The sequence below is a fragment of the Coregonus lavaretus genome, assembly GCF_964263955.1.
Source record: "Coregonus lavaretus genome assembly, chromosome: 26".
NCBI classification, from domain to species: domain Eukaryota; kingdom Metazoa; phylum Chordata; class Actinopteri; order Salmoniformes; family Salmonidae; genus Coregonus; species Coregonus lavaretus.
The window spans coordinates 40,918,634-40,939,516 of NC_140013.1; the positions used below are offsets into that span (position 1 = coordinate 40,918,634).

The 20,883-nt window shown below is 43.1% G+C and overlaps 1 protein-coding gene across 1 annotated transcript in view; it reads left to right on the top strand.

Annotated features, from left to right (window-relative positions):
• The window catches only part of LOC311101465 (rho guanine nucleotide exchange factor TIAM1-like), a gene marked incomplete at both ends in the record, with an annotated part of 59,312 nt that extends 42,426 nt beyond the window's left edge, over positions 1–16,886 (top strand). Inside the window, 6 exons of the mRNA XM_084142622.1 lie at positions 576–684; positions 1,074–1,132; positions 2,492–2,600; positions 15,546–15,633; positions 15,927–16,099; positions 16,312–16,886. Of these exons, the coding sequence (XP_083998748.1) occupies positions 576–684; positions 1,074–1,132; positions 2,492–2,600; positions 15,546–15,633; positions 15,927–16,099; positions 16,312–16,886 (1,113 nt within the window). The remainder of the gene's footprint in view (positions 1–575; positions 685–1,073; positions 1,133–2,491; positions 2,601–15,545; positions 15,634–15,926; positions 16,100–16,311) is intronic.
• Positions 16,887–20,883: the final 3,997 nt, after the last annotated feature.

Sequence of the window (20,883 nt, forward strand, 5' to 3'; positions counted from 1 at the left end):
TATGAAAGACGTACAGTGTTGTTGTTGTATGAAAGACGTACGGTGTTGTTGTATGAAAGAGGTACAGTGTTGTTGTTTGAAAGAGGTACAGTGTTGTTGTTTGAAAGACGTACGGTGGTGTTGTATGAAAGAGGTACGGTGTTGTTGTATGAAAGAGGTACAGTGTTGTTGTATGAAAGAGGTACGGTGTTGTATGAAAGAGGTACAGTGTTGTATGAAAGAGGTACGGTGTTGTTGTATGAAAGAGGTATGTGTTGTATGAAAGAGGTACAGTGTTGTATGAAAGAGGTACAGTGTTGTAGGAAGCCTCCTTATGTTCTCCAGGTGTGTCTGTGTTATCAGACGGTGTCAGCAGCTGTTTAGCTCAAATTACACCCTTTTCCCTACATACTGTACTACTTTTGATAAGGGCCATGTCTCTGGTCAAAAGAAGTGCGCTATATAGGGAATAGGGTGTCGTTTGGGACGTTCTCTGAGTATGTTGAGGGATGGCATTGCTGTGACATTGGTGTGTTGTTAATGTAACATTGCTGTAACATTAGTGTGTTGTAACATGGTTGTGTTGTGTGTTCTAGGTTGCTGATCTGTCGATGGGTGACATGCTGCTCCACACCAGCGTAGCCTGGATCAACCCTCCCTCCTCCCTGGGCAAATGGAAGAAAGACCCCCAACTGGCTGCATTCAGTACGTTAAGGACAAGACCCAGTGTGCATCCGATATGGCCTTCTCAGAACCATGCAGCTAATGTGGTTCTAGTTCTAGAACAGGACTAGTGCTAGTTCTAGAACCTTCTCTTGATCACTCTTAGGCTGGCTGTCTGCTACATAAGGATACGTGTACCAATCTGTCTAATGACATAGGCTGTGTCCCCTATTCCCTATATAGTGCACAACTTTTGACCACAGCCCATTTGGGACTGAGTTGCAAGCCTGATAACCCAATTAAACATAATAACATATTATGGTAGCTTACTCGTGTATTTGAAATGTGTTTCTCAAACACTGAAGTGGTTTTGAGAAATGAGTGTGAGAAGTCTTTCTGCTAACCCTCTCATCACCTTCTTCTTCGTTCAGTCTTCAAAACAGCTGTGGTGTTTGTGTGTAAGGATGGCTCCAAGCAGAAGAAGAAAATGGTGAGTTCCATCTCTCTTAAAGCGGCAATCAGCAGTTGAAACGAAAACGAAGCCCTTGTTTTGGTAAACAGCCGAGGGACGGGGCTGGAGAAATGTAACCACTCTCAAATTCAAAGACAGAGCTATGGATGCAAGGACTGACCATCCATGATATCAAAATGATAGTTTTAACCATGTTTTTAGGCTATACAGTTTTTGTTAAGATTTAGTTTGTTTACAAATAATGCAGTAGAACAAGCTTATAGTTTGGGTTCTGATGGGGTACGACAGTTGAACTAAGCTCATGATGCATTTCTAAGTTATATTCTTCAAGAATCAATGGGTACATATCATTCATGTATAAGTCCAAAAATGGATGTAGCAACTGTTGATTTCCCCTTTAACACAACCCACTTTCAACCATGGTTTCTGCGAATCCTACCAGTGATATTCACTTCCCATCTAGTGGTTCTAAGGAATCCTACCAGTGATATTCCCTTCCCATCAAGGGGTTCTAAGGAATCCTACCAGTGATATTCCCTTCCCATCAAGGGGTTCTAAGGAATCCTACCAGTGATATTCCCTTCCCATCAAGGGGTTCTAAGGAATCCTACCAGTGATATTCCCTTCCCATCAAGGGGTTCTAAGGAATCCTACCAGTGATATTCCCTTCCCATCTAGTGGTTCTAATGAATCCTACCAGTGATATTCCCTTCCCATCAAGGGGTTCTAATGTATTTGGTTTTGTTGAAGCACCACTTCCATAACTAGTCCAGCGGGTCAGTGGTACCTTCCATGACTAGTCCAGCGGGTCAGTGGTACCTTCCATGACTAGTCCAGCGGGTCAGTGGTACCTTCCATAACTAGTCCAGTGGGTCAGTGGTACCTTCCATGACTAGTCCAGCGGGTCAGTGGTACCTTCCATGACTAGTCCAGTGGGTCAGTGGTACCTTCCATGACTAGTCCAGCGGGTCAGTGGTACCTTCCATGACTAGTCCAGTGGGTCAGTGGTACCTTCCATGACTAGTCCAGCGGGTCAGTGGTACCTTCCATGACTAGTCCAGTGGGTCAGTGGTACCTTCCATGACTAGTCCAGCGGGTCAGTGGTACCTTCCATGACTAGTCCAGCGGGTCAGTGGTCCCAGCTGATGTATTGTAAAACACGTATCCCACAGTCATCTAAACCATCCTGCAGCTCACGTGATCACACCCCTGTAACATATAAAAGCTTTATAAAGCATTCATAAAGTCTTCATAAGCATTACATAGATACTTCGGAAATGATTTATGCATCTGTTGGGGTGTGTATCTGTCTGTTGGGGGGGGGGGGTATCTTTCTGTTGGGGGGGTGTATCTAAGGTCTGTCTGTGTGTCTCTCAGGGTGGCTCCCATCGAGCATCGTCAGTCTCGTCTGAAGACAAGGACCCATTCCGCTTCCGTCACATGATCTCCACAGACACCCTCCAAGTCCGAGCCCTCAATAACCAAGGTACAGTTCAATATAGAGCCCTCGATAACCAAGGTACAGTTCAATATAGAACCCTCAATAACCAAGGTACAGTTCAATATAGAGCCCTCAATAACCAAGGTACAGTTCAATATAGAGCCCTCAATAACCAAGGTACAGTTCAATATAGAGCCCTCAATAACCAAGGTACAGTACAATATAGAGCCCTCAATAACCAAGGTACAGTTCAATACAGAGCCCTCAATAACCAAGGTACAGTTCAATATAGAGCCCTCAATAACCAAGGTACAGTTCAATATAGAGCCCTCGATAACCAAGGTACAGTTCAATATAGAGCCCTCAATAACCAAGGTACAGTTCAATATAGAGCCCTCGATAACCAAGGTACAGTTCAATATAGAGCCCTCAATAACCAAGGTACAGTTCAATATAGAACCCTCAATAACCAAGGTACAGTTCAATATAGAACCCTCAATAACCAAGGTACAGTTCAATATAGAGCCCTCAATAACCAAGGTACAGTTCAATATAGAGCCCTCAATAACCAATGTACAGTTCAATGGGCGGCAGGTAGCTTAGTGGGTAAGAGCGTTGTGCCAGTAACCGAAAGGTCGCTGGTTCTAATCCCCGAGCCGACTAGGTGAAAAATCTGTCGATGTGCCCTTAAGCAAGGCACTTAACCCTAATTGCTCCTGTAAGTCGCTCTGGATAAGAGCGTCTGCTAAATGACTAAAATGTAAATGTAAAATGTAAATATAGAGCCCTCAATAACCAAGGTACAGTTCAATATAGAGCCCTCAATAACCAATGTACAGTTCAATATAGAGCCCTCAATAACCAATGTACAGTTCAATATAGAGCCCTCGATAACCAAGGTACAGTACAATATAGAGCCCTCAATAACCAAGGTACAGTTCAATATAGAGCCCTCAATAACCAAGGTACAGTTCAATATAGAGCCCTCAATAACCAAGGTACAGTTCAATATAGAGCCCTCAATAACCAAGGTACAGTTCAATATAGAGCCCTCAATAACCAAGGTACAGTTCAATATAGAGCCCTCAATAACCAAGGTACAGTTCAATATAGAGCCCTCGATAACCAAGGTACAGTTCAATATAGAGCCCTCAATAACCAAGGTACAGTTCAATATAGAACCCTCAATAACCAAGGTACAGTTCAATATAGAGCCCTCAATAACCAAGGTACAGTTCAATATAGAGCCCTCAATAACCAAGGTACAGTTCAATATAGAGCCCTCAATAACCAAGGTACAGTTCAATATAGAGCCCTCAATAACCAAGGTACAGTTCAATATAGAGCCCTCAATAACCAAGGTACAGTTCAATATAGAGCCCTCAATAACCAAGGTACAGTTCAATATAGAGCCCTCAATAACCAAGGTACAGTTCAATATAGAACCCTCAATAACCAAGGTACAGTTCAATACAGAGCCCTCAATAACCAAGGTACAGTTCAATATAGAGCCCTCAATAACCAAGGTACAGTTCAATATCGAACCCTCAATAACCAAGGTACAGTTCAATATAGAACCCTCAATAACCAAGGTACAGTTCAATATAGAGCCCTCAATAACCAAGGTACAGTTCAATATAGAGCCCTCAATAACCAAGGTACAGTTCAATATAGAGCCCTCAATAACCAAGGTACAGTTCAATATAGAGCCCTCGATAACCAAGGTACAGTTCAATATAGAGCCCTCGATAACCAAGGTACAGTTCAATATAGAGCCCTCAATAACCAATGTACAGTTCAATATAGAGCCCTCAATAACCAATGTACAGTTCAATATAGAGCCCTCAATAACCAAGGTACAGTTCAATATATAGCCCTCAATAACCAAGGTACAGTTCAATATATAGCCCTCAATAACCAATGTACAGTTCAATATAGAGCCCTCGATAACCAAGGTACAGTACAATATAGAGCCCTCAATAACCAAGGTACAGTTCAATATAGAACCCTCAATAACCAAGGTACAGTTCAATATAGAGCCCTCAATAACCAAGGTACAGTTCAATATAGAGCCCTCAATAACCAAGGTACAGTTCAATATAGAGCCCTCAATAACCAAGGTACAGTTCAATATAGAGCCCTCAATAACCAAGGTACAGTTCAATATCGAACCCTCAATAACCAAGGTACAGTTCAATATAGAGCCCTCGATAACCAAGGTACAGTTCAATATAGAACCCTCAATAACCAAGGTACAGTTCAATATAGAGCCCTCAATAACCAAGGTACAGTTCAATATCGAACCCTCAATAACCAAGGTACAGTTCAATATAGAACCCTCAATAACCAAGGTACAGTTCAATATAGAGCCCTCAATAACCAAGGTACAGTTCAATATAGAGCCCTCAATAACCAAGGTACAGTTCAATATAGAGCCCTCGATAACCAAGGTACAGTTCAATATAGAGCCCTCGATAACCAAGGTACAGTTCAATATAGAGCCCTCAATAACCAAGGTACAGTTCAATATAGAGCCCTCAATAACCAATGTACAGTTCAATATAGAGCCCTCAATAACCAAGGTACAGTTCAATATAGAGCCCTCAATAACCAAGGTACAGTTCAATATAGAGCCCTCAATAACCAAGGTACAGTTCAATATAGAGCCCTCAATAACCAAGGTACAGTTCAATATAGAGCCCTCAATAACCAAGGTACAGTTCAATATAGAGCCCTCAATAACCAAGGTACAGTTCAATATAGAGCCCTCGATAACCAAGGTACAGTTCAATATAGAGCCCTCAATAACCAAGGTACAGTTCAATATAGAGCCCTCGATAACCAATGTACAGTTCAATATAGAGCCCTCAATAACCAAGGTACAGTTCAATATAGAACCCTCAATAACCAAGGTACAGTTCAATATAGAACCCTCAATAACCAAGGTACAGTTCAATATAGAGCCCTCAATAACCAAGGTACAGTTCAATATAGAGCCCTCAATAACCAAGGTACAGTTCAATATAGAGCCCTCGATAACCAAGGTACAGTTCAATATAGAGCCCTCAATAACCAATGTACAGTTCAATATAGAGCCCTCAATAACCAAGGTACAGTTCAATATATAGCCCTCAATAACCAAGGTACAGTTCAATATAGAGCCCTCAATAACCAATGTACAGTTCAATATAGAGCCCTCGATAACCAAGGTACAGTAAAATATAGAGCCCTCAATAACCAAGGTACAGTTCAATATAGAACCCTCAATAACCAAGGTACAGTTCAATATAGAGCCCTCAATAACCAAGGTACAGTTCAATATAGAGCCCTCAATAACCAAGGTACAGTTCAATATAGAGCCCTCAATAACCAAGGTACAGTACAATATAGAGCCCTCAATAACCAAGGTACAGTTCAATATAGAGCCCTCGATAACCAAGGTACAGTTCAATATAGAGCCCTCAATAACCAAGGTACAGTTCAATATAGAGCCCTCGATAACCAAGGTACAGTTCAATATAGAGCCCTCAATAACCAAGGTACAGTTCAATATAGAGCCCTCGATAACCAAGGTACAGTTCAATATAGAGCCCTCAATAACCAAGGTACAGTTCAATATAAAGCCCTCAATAACCAAGGTACAGTTCAATATAGAACCCTCAATAACCAAGGTACAGTTCAATATAGAGCCCTCAATAACCAAGGTACAGTTCAATATAGAGCCCTCAATAACCAAGGTACAGTTCAATATAGAGCCCTCAATAACCAAGGTACAGTTCAATATAGAGCCCTCAATAACCAAGGTACAGTTCAATATAGAGCCCTCGATAACCAAGGTACAGTTCAATATAGAGCCCTCAATAACCAAGGTACAGTTCAATATAGAGCCCTCAATAACCAAGGTACAGTTCAATATAGAGCCCTCAATAACCAAGGTACAGTTCAATATAGAGCCCTCGATAACCAAGGTACAGTTCAATATAGAGCCATCAATAACCAATCTACAGTTCAATGGGCGGCAGGTAGCTTAGTGGGTAAGAGCGTTGTGCCAGTAACCGAAAGGTCGCTGGTTCTAATCCCCGAGCCGACTAGGTGAAAAATCTGTCGATGTGCCCTTAAGCAAGGCACTTAACCCTAATTGCTCCTGTAAGTCGCTCTGGATAAGAGCGTCTGCTAAATGACGTAAATGTAAATGTAAAATGTAAATATAGAGCCCTCAATAACCAAGGTACAGTTCAATATAGAGCCCTCAATAACCAATGTACAGTTCAATATAGAGCCCTCAATAACCAATGTACAGTTCAATATAGAGCCCTCGATAACCAAGGTACAGTACAATATAGAGCCCTTGATAACCAAGGTACAGTTCAATATAGAACCCTCAATAACCAAGGTACAGTTCAATATAGAGCCCTCAATAACCAAGGTACAGTTCAATATAGAGCCCTCAATAACCAAGGTACAGTTCAATATAGAGCCCTCAATAACCAAGGTACAGTTCAATATAGAGCCCTCAATAACCAAGGTACAGTTCAATATAGAGCCCTCAATAACCAAGGTACAGTTCAATATAGAGCCCTCGATAACCAAGGTACAGTTCAATATAGAGCCCTCAATAACCAAGGTACAGTTCAATATAGAGCCCTCGATAACCAAGGTACAGTTCAATATAGAGCCCTCAATAACCAAGGTACAGTTCAATATAGAGCCCTCAATAACCAAGGTACAGTTCAATATAGAACCCTCAATAACCAAGGTACAGTTCAATATAGAGCCCTCAATAACCAAGGTACAGTTCAATATAGAGCCCTCAATAACCAAGGTACAGTTCAATATAGAGCCCTCAATAACCAAGGTACAGTTCAATATAGAGCCCTCAATATCCAAGGTACAGTTCAATATAGAGCCCTCAATAACCAAGGTACAGTTCAATATAGAGCCCTCAATAACCAAGGTACAGTTCAATATAGAGCCCTCAATAACCAAGGTACAGTTCAATATAGAGCCCTCAATAACCAAGGTACAGTTCAATATAGAGCCCTCAATAACCAAGGTACAGTTCAATATAGAGCCCTCAATAACCAAGGTACAGTTCAATATAGAGCCCTCAATAACCAAGGTACAGTTCAATATAGAACCCTCAATAACCAAGGTACAGTTCAATATAGAGCCCTCAATAACCAAGGTACAGTTCAATATAGAACCCTCTAAAACCAAGGTACAGTTCAATATAGAGCCCTCGATAACCAAGGTACAGTTCAATATAGAACCCTCAATAACCAAGGTACAGTTCAATATAGAGCCCTCAATAACCAAGGTACAGTTCAATATCGAACCCTCAATAACCAAGGTACAGTTCAATATAGAGCCCTCGATAACCAAGGTACAGTTCAATATAGAGCCCTCAATAACCAAGGTACAGTTCAATATAGAGCCCTCAATAACCAATGTACAGTTCAATATAGAGCCCTCAATAACCAAGGTACAGTTCAATATAGAGCCCTCAATAACCAAGGTACAGTTCAATATAGAGCCCTCAATAACCAAGGTACAGGTCAATATAGAGCCCTCAATAACCAAGGTACAGTTCAATATAGAGCCCTCGATAACCAAGGTACAGTTCAATATAGAGCCCTCAATAACCAAGGTACAGTTCAATATAGAGCCCTCAATAACCAAGGTACATTTCAATATAGAACCCTCAATAACCAAGGTACAGTTCAATATAGAGCCCTCGATAACCAAGGTACAGTTCAATATAGAGCCCTCAATAACCAAGGTACAGTTCAATATAGAGCCCTCAATAACCAAGGTACAGTTCAATATAGAACCCTCAATAACCAAGGTACAGTTCAATATAGAACCCTCAATAACCAAGGTACAGTTCAATATAGAGCCCTCAATAACCAAGGTACAGTTCAATATAGAGCCCTCAATAACCAAGGTACAGTTCAATATAGAGCCCTCGATAACCAAGGTACAGTTCAATATAGAGCCCTCAATAACCAATGTACAGTTCAATATAGAGCCCTCAATAACCAAGGTACAGTTCAATATATAGCCCTCAATAACCAAGGTACAGTTCAATATAGAGCCCTCAATAACCAATGTACAGTTCATTATAGAGCCCTCGATAACCAAGGTACAGTACAATATAGAGCCCTCAATAACCAAGGTACAGTTCAATATAGAACCCTCAATAACCAAGGTACAGTTCAATATAGAGCCCTCAATAACCAAGGTACAGTTCAATATAGAGCCCTCAATAACCAAGGTACAGTTCAATATAGAGCCCTCAATAACCAAGGTACAGTACAATATAGAGCCCTCAATAACCAAGGTACAGTTCAATATAGAGCCCTCGATAACCAAGGTACAGTTCAATATAGAGCCCTCAATAACCAAGGTACAGTTCAATATAGAGCCCTCGATAACCAAGGTACAGTTCAATATAGAGCCCTCAATAACCAAGGTACAGTTCAATATAGAGCCCTCGATAACCAAGGTACAGTTCAATATAGAGCCCTCAATAACCAAGGTACAGTTCAATATAAAGCCCTCAATAACCAAGGTACAGTTCAATATAGAACCCTCAATAACCAAGGTACAGTTCAATATAGAGCCCTCAATAACCAAGGTACAGTTCAATATAGAGCCCTCAATAACCAAGGTACAGTTCAATATAGAGCCCTCAATAACCAAGGTACAGTTCAATAAGGAGCCCTCAATAACCAAGGTACAGTTCAATATAGAGCCCTCGATAACCAAGGTACAGTTCAATATAGAGCCCTCAATAACCAAGGTACAGTTCAATATAGAGCCCTCAATAACCAAGGTACAGTTCAATATAGAGCCCTCAATAACCAAGGTACAGTTCAATATAGAGCCCTCGATAACCAAGGTACAGTTCAATATAGAGCCATCAATAACCAATCTACAGTTCAATGGGCGGCAGGTAGCTTAGTGGGTAAGAGCGTTGTGCCAGTAACCGAAAGGTCGCTGGTTCTAATCCCCGAGCCGACTAGGTGAAAAATCTGTCGATGTGCCCTTAAGCAAGGCACTTAACCCTAATTGCTCCTGTAAGTCGCTCTGGATAAGAGCGTCTGCTAAATGACGTAAATGTAAATGTAAAATGTAAATATAGAGCCCTCAATAACCAAGGTACAGTTCAATATAGAGCCCTCAATAACCAATGTACAGTTCAATATAGAGCCCTCAATAACCAATGTACAGTTCAATATAGAGCCCTCGATAACCAAGGTACAGTACAATATAGAGCCCTCGATAACCAAGGTACAGTTCAATATAGAACCCTCAATAACCAAGGTACAGTTCAATATAGAGCCCTCAATAACCAAGGTACAGTTCAATATAGAGCCCTCAATAACCAAGGTACAGTTCAATATAGAGCCCTCAATAACCAAGGTACAGTTCAATATAGAGCCCTCAATAACCAAGGTACAGTTCAATATAGAGCCCTCAATAACCAAGGTACAGTTCAATATAGAGCCCTCGATAACCAAGGTACAGTTCAATATAGAGCCCTCAATAACCAAGGTACAGTTCAATATAGAGCCCTCGATAACCAAGGTACAGTTCAATATAGAGCCCTCAATAACCAAGGTACAGTTCAATATAGAGCCCTCAATAACCAAGGTACAGTTCAATATAGAACCCTCAATAACCAAGGTACAGTTCAATATAGAGCCCTCAATAACCAAGGTACAGTTCAATATAGAGCCCTCAATAACCAAGGTACAGTTCAATATAGAGCCCTCAATAACCAAGGTACAGTTCAATATAGAGCCCTCAATATCCAAGGTACAGTTCAATATAGAGCCCTCAATAACCAAGGTACAGTTCAATATAGAGCCCTCAATAACCAAGGTACAGTTCAATATAGAGCCCTCAATAACCAAGGTACAGTTCAATATAGAGCCCTCAATAACCAAGGTACAGTTCAATATAGAGCCCTCAATAACCAAGGTACAGTTCAATATAGAGCCCTCAATAACCAAGGTACAGTTCAATATAGAGCCCTCAATAACCAAGGTACAGTTCAATATAGAACCCTCAATAACCAAGGTACAGTTCAATATAGAGCATTCAATAACCAAGGTACAGTTCAATATAGAGCCCTCAATAACCAAGGTACAGTTCAATATAGAACCCTCTAAAACCAAGGTACAGTTCAATATAGAGCCCTCGATAACCAAGGTACAGTTCAATATAGAGCCCTCAATAACCAAGATACAGTTCAATATAGAGCCCTCAATAACCAAGGTACAGTTCAATATAGAGCCCTCGATAACCAAGGTACAGTTCAATATAGAGCCCTCAATAACCAAGGTACAGTTCAATATAGAGCCCTCAATAACCAAGGTACAGTTCAATATCGAACCCTCAATAACCAAGGTACAGTTCAATATAGAGCCCTCGATAACCAAGGTACAGTTCAATATAGAGCCCTCAATAACCAAGGTACAGTTCAATATAGAGCCCTCAATAACCAAGGTACAGTTCAATATAGAGCCCTCGATAACCAAGGTACAGTTCAATATAGAACCCTCAATAACCAAGGTACAGTTCAATATAGAGCCCTCAATAACCAAGGTACAGTTCAATATCGAACCCTCAATAACCAAGGTACAGTTCAATATAGAGCCCTCGATAACCAAGGTACAGTTCAATATAGAGCCCTCAATAACCAAGGTACAGTTCAATATAGAGCCCTCAATAACCAAGGTACAGTTCAATATAGAGCCCTCAATAACCAAGGTACAGTTCAATATAGAGCCCTCGATAACCAAGGTACAGTTCAATATAGAGCCCTCAATAACCAAGGTACAGTTCAATATAGAGCCCTCAATAACCAATGTACAGTTCAATATAGAGCCCTCAATAACCAAGGTACAGTTCAATATAGAGCCCTCAATAACCAAGGTACAGTTCAATATAGAGCCCTCGATAACCAAGGTACAGTTCAATATAGAGCCCTCAATAACCAATGTACAGTTCAATATAGAGCCCTCAATAACCAAGGTACAGTTCAATATAGAGCCCTCAATAACCAATGTACAGTTCAATATAGAGCCCTCGATAACCAAGGTACAGTACAATATAGAGCCCTCAATAACCAAGGTACAGTTCAATATAGAACCCTCAATAACCAAGGTACAGTTCAATATAGAGCCCTCAATAACCAAGGTACAGTTCAATATAGAGCCCTCAATAACCAAGGTACAGTTCAATATAGAGCCCTCAATAACCAAGGTAGTACAGTTCAATATAGAGCCCTCGATAACCAAGGTACAGTTCAATATAGAGCCCTCGATAACCAAGGTACAGTTCAATATAGAGCCCTCGATAACCAAGGTACAGTTCAATATAGAGCCCTCGATAACCAAGGTACAGTTCAATATAGAGCCCTCGATAACCAAGGTACAGTTCAATATAGAGCCCTCGATAACCAAGGTACAGTTCAATATAGAGCCCTCAATAACCAAGGTACAGTTCAATATAGAGCCCTCAATAACCAAGGTACAGTTCAATATAGAGCCCTCAATAACCAAGGTACAGTTCAATATAGAGCCCTCAATAACCAAGGTACAGTTCAATATAGAGCCCTCAATAACCAAGGTACAGTTCAATATAGAGCCCTCAATAACCAAGGTACAGTTCAATATAGAGCCCTCAATAACCAAGGTACAGTTCAATATAGAGCCCTCAATAACCAAGGTACAGTTCAATATAGAGCCCTCAATAACCAAGGTACAGTTCAATATAGAGCCCTCAATAACCAATGTACAGTTCAATATAGAGCCCTCAATAACCAAGGTACAGTTCAATATAGAACCCTCAATAACCAAGGTACAGTTCAATATAGAGCCCTCAATAACCAAGGTACAGTTCAATATAGAGCCCTCGATAACCAAGGTACAGTTCAATATAGAACCCTCGATAACCAAGGTACAGTTCAATATAGAGCCCTCGATAACCAAGGTACAGTTCAATATAGAGCCCTCGATAACCAAGGTACAGTTCAATATAGAGCCCTCGATAACCAAGGTACAGTTCAATATAGAGCCCTCGATAACCAAGGTACAGTTCAATATAGAGCCCTCAATAACCAAGGTACAGTTCAATATAGAGCCCTCAATAACCAAGGTACAGTTCAATATAGAGCCCTCAATAACCAAGGTACAGTTCAATATAGAGCCCTCAATAACCAAGGTACAGTTCAATATAGAGCCCTCAATAACCAAGGTACAGTTCAATATAGAGCCCTCAATAACCAAGGTACAGTTCAATATAGAGCCCTCAATAACCAAGGTACAGTTCAATATAGAGCCCTCAATAACCAAGGTACAGTTCAATATAGAGCCCTCAATAACCAAGGTACAGTTCAATATAGAGCCCTCAATAACCAAGGTACAGTTCAATATAGAACCCTCAATAACCAAGGTACAGTTCAATATAGAGCCCTCAATAACCAAGGTACAGTTCAATATAGAGCCCTCAATAACCAAGGTACAGTTCAATATAGAACCCTCAATAACCAAGGTACAGTTCAATATAGAGCCCTCGATAACCAAGGTACAATTCAATATAGAGCCCTCAATAACCAAGGTACAGTTCAATATAGAGCCCTCAATAACCAAGGTACAGTTCAATATAGAGCCCTCAATAACCAAGGTACAGTTCAATATAGAGCCCTCAATAACCAAGGTACAGTTCAATATAGAGCCCTCGATAACCAAGGTACAGTTCAATATAGAGCCCTCAATAACCAAGGTACAGTTCAATATAGAGCCCTCAATAACCAAGGTACAGTTCAATATCGAACCCTCAATAACCAAGGTACAGTTCAATATAGAGCCCTCGATAACCAAGGTACAGTTCAATATAGAGCCCTCAATAACCAAGGTACAGTTCAATATAGAGCCCTCAATAACCAAGGTACAGTTCAATATAGAGCCCTCAATAACCAAGGTACAGTTCAATATAGAACCCTCAATAACCAAGGTACAGTTCAATATAGAGCCCTCAATAACCAAGGTACAGTTCAATATAGAACCCTCGATAACCAAGGTACAGTTCAATATAGAGCCCTCGATAACCAAGGTACAGTTCAATATAGAGCCCTCAATAACCAAGGTACAGTTCAATATAGAGCCCTCAATAACCAAGGTACAGTTCAATATAGAGCCCTCAATAACCAAGGTACAGTTCAATATAGAGCCCTCAATAACCAAGGTACAGTTCAATATAGAGCCCTCGATAACCAAGGTACAGTTCAATATAGAGCCCTCAATAACCAAGGTACAGTTCAATATAGAGCCCTCAATAACCAATGTACAGTTCAATATAGAGCCCTCAATAACCAAGGTACAGTTCAATATAGAGCCCTCAATAACCAAGGTACAGTTCAATATAGAGCCCTCAATAACCAAGGTACAGTTCAATATAGAGCCCTCAATAACCAAGGTACAGTTCAATATAGAGCCCTCAATAACCAATGTACAGTTCAATATAGAGCCCTCAATAACCAAGGTACAGTTCAATATAGAGCCCTCAATAACCAAGGTACAGTTCAATATAGAACCCTCAATAACCAAGGTACAGTTCAATATAGAGCCTTCAATAACCAAGGTACAGTTCAATATAGAGCCCTCAATAACCAAGGTACAGTTCAATATAGAGCCCTCAATAACCAATGTACAGTTCAATATAGAGCCCTCGATAACCAATGTACAGTTCAATATAGAGCCCTCGATAACCAAGGTACAGTACAATATAGAGCCCTCAATAACCAAGGTACAGTTCAATATAGAGCCCTCGATAACCAAGGTACAGTTCAATATAGAGCCCTCGATAACCAAGGTACAGTTCAATATAGAGCCCTCGATAACCAAGGTACAGTTCAATATAGAGCCCTCAATAACCAAGGTACAGTTCAATATAGAGCCTTCAATAACCAAGGTACAGTTCAATATAGAGCCCTCAATAACCAAGGTACAGTTCAATATAGAGCCCTCAATAACCAAGGTACAGTTCAATATAGAGCCCTCAATAACCAAGGTACAGTTCAATATAGAGCCCTCGATAACCAAGGTACAGTTCAATATAGAGCCCTCAATAACCAAGGTACAGTTCAATATAGAGCCCTCAATAACCAAGGTACAGTTCAATATAGAGCCCTCAATAACCAAGGTACAGTTCAATATAGAGCCCTCAATAACCAAGGTACAGTTCAATATAGAGCCCTCGATAACCAAGGTACAGTTCAATATAGAGCCCTCAATAACCAAGGTACAGTTCAATATAGAGCCCTCAATAACCAAGGTACAGTTCAATATAGAGCCCTCAATAACCAAGGTACAGTTCAATATAGAGCCCTCAATAACCAAGGTACAGTTCAATATAGAGCCCTCGATAACCAAGGTACAGTTCAATATAGAGCCCTCGATAACCAAGGTACAGTTCAATATAGAACCCTCAATAACCAAGGTACAGTTCAATATAGAGCCCTCAATAACCAAGGTACAGTACAATATAGAGCCCTCGATAACCAAGGTACAGTTCAATATAGAGCCCTCAATAACCAAGGTACAGTTCAATATAGAGCCCTCAATAACCAAGGTACAGTTCAATATAGAGCCCTCGATAACCAAGGTACAGTTCAATATAGAGCCCTCAATAACCAAGGTACAGTTCAATATAGAGCCCTCAATAACCAAGGTACAGTTCAATATAGAGCCCTCAATAACCAAGGTACAGTACAGTGAGCCATACTGATGAATCCTGAAATACATGTACGTTTTGTCACGTCCTTCTCTGTCTGAATAGACATGATTGTAGTGTTCTCTGTCTGAATAGACATGATTGTAATGTTCTCCGTCTGAATAGACGAGTGAGATTATGAAGATAGTCAGTGAGCTGTACTGTTCTGTACGTGAGGCTATAACTGTGTGTGTGTGTTCCTCGCAGACGGAGAGGGCTCTGCCGTGTGTGAGATCGTCCACGTCAAGTCCGAGTCAGAAGGACGGCCGGAGAGGACATTCCACCTGTGCTGCAGGTGAGCCTCCTGATGGCATGTCTGTCAGTCCTGACGGAGGACGATAATGACATTAAGTCACTGATTTATTTTGGAACCACCTTCAAAAGCGTTTAATAGTTTTCATTTTAAATAATTTAATTATTTTCATATTTAATTAATTTATATAGCGCCTTTCCAGATGCCCAAGGCACTGTAAGAGGGGAAACTCCTTGATGCTGTTTAATGTTGTGGCTGTTGGCCTATATATGTCTGAACGATCTGAGAACATCTTAATCATCCAAACAAATTAAATCCATTTCTGTCTCATCCAGTTCTGTGGACAGTAAGAAGGACTTCCTGAAGACAGTCCACTCCATCCTGAGAGATAAACAACGGCGTCAGCTGATGAAGACAGAGTCTCTTCCCCCCAACCAGCAGTACGTCCCCTTCGGAGGCAAACGCCTCTGTGCCCTGAAGGGAGCGAGACCTGCCATGCACAGAGCAGGTAGGGGGGCGGGGTGGGGGTGGCGTGCGTGCGTGTGTGTGTGTGTGTGTGTGTGTGTGTGTGTGTGTGTGAGCGTGATTAAAGCAGGTAAAAGCTAACACCTAGCTTACGCTGTGTATATTTTATATCTCATCTGTTGATGTTGAAGCAAGGTTATCTAATCAATCCATGCCACTGAAACCATGACGTGTGTCTGTCCTTGCCCTCTGCAGTGTCAGACCCGGCGCGGACCCTGGGCCGGAGGAAGCTGGTGCGGAACCGTTTCACCATCGACACAGACATCGTCTTCGATGGCGAGCCGGACCAGGACTCCCCTCTGTCCCCACTGTCCCCTGAAGAGCCTGAGGGACGGGGACAAAAGGAAGGACAGGGACGGGGAGAGACAGACCGCTGGGTGGAGGAGCAGTTTGACCTGGAGCGTTACGAGGAGGAGCAGGAGACGCAGGTGGAAGGAGGAGGAGACGTGAAAGAGACGGACATCCTTAGTGACGACGACGACTTCTGCCAGTCTGTCAGAGGACCCTCCACTGAACCCCCATCCACCACAGACCTAGTGGGGCCTGTAGGGGCCTTGTCCCTGGGAGAGGAAGGCCAAGAGGTGGGCCCTAAACACCCCCAGCTCCAGGGAGCCACGGGGACCACTACCCCAGGGATGAGGCTCTCCCACCTGGGGAAGCAGTGTGCCCTGGTTGGTGTGAGTGTGGATGACCAGGGGGCTAGGGAGGAGGGTGAGGACATCTGGGTACGCAGGGAGGACTGTCCCCCCGGACACACAGAGCTAGACTAGAAGAAGAGACAGAACGCTACAGACCGTGTGCCTCAGACAGAAAGCTTTACAGGGACACTGCGTCCCAAACGGCAACCTTAGTGCACTTCTTTTGACCAGGGCCTATAGGGTATCCCATAGGGCTCTGGACAAAAGTAGTGCACCGCATAGGGAATAGGGTGCCATTTGGGACGCAACCGTGGGCTACAAGACAAGAGGCGATCAGTGAACTCTCAATCAATCCCCATCCATCAATAATGTACGGCACAGCTACTTTGAGAGAACTCCTCCTTGCCAATGTGGTTGAACGTGTTGTTTTGTAGTGTACAGATAGACTGGTGAACCTTGAACTGAAGCCCTCCAATGGGAGCAATACTGGAATACAGGGAGAAGAAGGGGTCTTATCCAATCAACCAATGATATGGAGGGGGGGGTCTTCCAATCATGGTGACGTAGAGGCCAAGCTGTAAGAGGCTGACACTGACAGACTGACTGTCTAACGGGACAATCATGGACCCTAATCAATACTGTTGATTGGCATGGTTTGCACATAGGGGGCAGATTCCTGACTATGGGTATCCTGCTTATTGTTGCCACGTGGGTATTTGTTGTGAACACATGAAGCCTTGACTGAGAGACCGAGACTTTGTATCATAGTAAAGGGCTGTATATTATTTCGATATCAAATAATACACAATGACAGAGGACCGACTAGTCAAGTCTTTCGAAGTTGACTGTTTCCACATTATTCTCTTTATCTCCACACTTTTTTTTTTGCAGCAGTTTACTTTCTTGGTTGCGTATATAATCTTGACCTCCTGTTTTGCAAACCGAAACCAGGCTAGCTTTTTTAGTCTCAAAACGATTTAGTTTGTTCTGTGATGACATAGAATAACAGATGTATGTTTTATTAACCCCGTCTTTACTGAGGCTGTTTTTTTTTCTTTTCTTATTTTTACTCAACTAAATCCTGTTTTACTTGAATTGTCATATTTATCATTTTTCTCTTTAGGTAAAAAAAAAAAAAAACGTTCCAGTCATGTTATCAACCTTTACTGCTCTTTAGTACAGCCGTTCTGATTAGCTACTACTCTCTCTCACCTTTAGTATGACCAACACTGTTTGTGCACATTCTTTGTTGTGGAGAACTTGCGTATACATTCAATAGTATTTTTCTGTTAAGAAATGAAATCTTGTTGTTCAACCACTAATAATGCATTTTCAAACCATATTTTTTTATTTATTTGTTTTAGTGTATTGGTGTTGATGATATTTGCCACCACAACAGACCCCCCCCCAAAAAAAATAACTTTCTCAAATAAATGCCAAACTTGCTGGATGCAATCAAGATGGTGTAGATGTCGAAACTAGTGGAAAATGTTGAAGTTGAAAATAAATCCTATAATAATAATAATAATAATAATAATAATAATATTTCTTGTGAAACAACCCAGTGTGCTACTAAGACTACATTTGTATTACTCTGTATGTAAATATTACAATGTATTGATATCATATCAAATAAATTGGTTTCCTACTTATCATCTACAGCTCTGCACTGTTGTTTTCAGTCATGGTTTGGTTCAACCTCAGCCTCTAGTGGTTTCTATGGACTGTGAAAGGTTGCAGAGAACCGTTTTGTCAAGAGACAGAGCGACACTTCGGTACAAAATGCCCAGACATGCCTGGAATAAATAGCAAATTCTGAGAAAACTATTCCTCTAGGTGATCCGGAAAGAGAGGGAAGACCACACTGTTTCAGAACAGCAGGTGAGCAGCAAGAACAGGTGAAAACTCTGACTTTCAAGACCACAGAGCAGCCGCTGAAGTCAGACAAGCACAGTCAACGAGGGATGAGAAGAGAGAGAGAGATCGATGTGAGAAAGAGGTGAGAGGAGGTCTGCTGCATAGGGCTATTCTGAACAGGTCAACCTGTCTCATTGAGAAGCTGCCAAACTGTAGCAGCATGACTGTCCTGCTCACAGCCAGGAGGTGAAATAATGGGTCAGGTCTCTGGAGAGGAAAGACAGGGAGGAGGAAGAGGGACAGAGAGGAGGAAGAGGGACAGAGAGGAGGAAGTGGGACAGAGAGGAGGAAGAGGGACAGAGAGGAGGAGAGGGACAGAGAGGAGGAGTGGGACAGAGAGGAGGAGGAGGAAGAGGGACAGAGGAGGAGAGGGACAGAGAAGAGTAAGAGGGGGACAGAGGAGGAAGAGGGACAGAGAGGTGGAGGAGGAAGAGGGACAGAGAGGAGGAAGAGAGGGACAGAGAGGAGGAAGAGGGACAAAGGAGGAAGGAGGACAGAGAGGAGGAAGGAGGACAGAGAGGAGGAAGGAGGACAGAAAGGAGGAGAGGGACAGAGAGGAGGAAGAGGGGGGCAGAGAGGAGGAAGGAGGACAGAAAGGAGGAGAGGGACAGAGAGGAGGAAGAGGGACAGAGAGGAGGAAGAGGGACAGAGAGGAGGAGAGGGACAGAGAGGAGGAAGAGGGACAGAGAGGAGGAAGAGGGACAGAGAGGAGGAAGCGGGACAGAGAGGAAGAGGGACAGAGAGGGGCAAGAGGGACAGAGAGGAGGAAGAGGGACAGAGAGGAGGAAGAGGGGGACAGAGGAGGAAGAGGGATAGAGGGGAGGAAGAGGGACAGAAAGGAGTAAGAGGGACAGAAAGGAGGAAGAGGGACAGAAAGGAGGAGAGGGACAGTGAGGAGGAAGAGGGGGACAGAGAGGAGGAAGAGGGACAGAAAGGAGGAGAGGGACAGTGAGGAGGAAGAGGGGGACAGAGAGGAGGAAGAGGGACAGAAAGGAGGAAGGAGGACATAGAGGAAGAAGGAGGACAGAAAGGAGGAGAGGGACAGAGAGGGGGAAGAGGGACAGAGAGGAGGAAGAGGGACAGAAAGGAGGAGAGGGACAGTGAGGAGGAAGAGGGGGACAGAGAGGAGGAAGAGGGACAGAAAGGAGGAAGGAGGACATAGAGGAAGAAGGAGGACAGAAAGGAGGAGAGGGACAGAGAGGGGGAAGAGGGGGACAGAGGAGGAAGAGGGACAGAAAGGAGGAAGAGGGGGACAGAGAGGAGGAAGAGGGACAGAGAGGAGGAGGAGGAAGAGGGACAGAGGAAGAGAGGGACAGAGAGGAGGAAGAGGGAAAGAGAGGAGGAAGAGGGACAGAGAGGAAGAGGGACAGAGAGGGGCAAGAGGGACAGAGAGGAGGAAGAGGGACAGAGAGGAGGAAGAGGGGAAGAGAGGACTAAGAGGGGGACAGAGAGCAGGAAGAGGGACAGAGAGGAGGAGGAGAGGGACAGAGAGGAGGAGAGGGACAGAGAGGAGGAAGAGGGACAGAGAGGAGGAAGAGGGACAGAGAGGAAGAGGGACAGAGAGGGGCAAGAGGGACAGAGAGGAGGAAGAGGGACAGAGAGGAGGAAGAGGGGGACAGAGAGGAGGAAGAGGGACAGAGAGGAGGAAGAGGGACAGAGAGGAAGAAGGAGGACAGAAAGGAGGAGAGGGACAGAGAGGAGGAAGAGGGACAGAGAGGAGGAAGAGGGACAGAAAGGAGGAGAGGGACAGAGAGGAGGAGGAAGAGGAGAGGGACAGAGGAGGAGGAAGAGGAGAGGGACAGAGGAGGAATTGAGGGACAGAGAGGAGGAAGAGGGACAGAGAGGGACAGAGAGGAGGAAGAGGGACAGAGAGGAGGAGAGGGACAGAGAGGAGGAGGAGGAAGAGGGACAGAGGAAGAGAGGGACAGAGAGGAGGAGAGGGACAGAGAGGTGGAGGAGGAAGAGGGACAGAGAGGAGGAAGAGAGGGACAGAGAGGAGGAAGAGGGACAGAGAGGCGGAAGAGGGACAAAGAGGAGGAAGAGGGACAGAGAGGAGGAATTGAGACAGAGAGGAGGAAGGGGCCGGGAGGAGGAAGAGGGACAGAGAGGAGGAAGAGAGGGACAGAGAGGAGGAAGAGAGGGACAGAGAGGAGGACAGGGACAGAGAGGAGGAGGAGGAAGAGGGACAGGGAGGAGGGGAGGGACTGAGAAG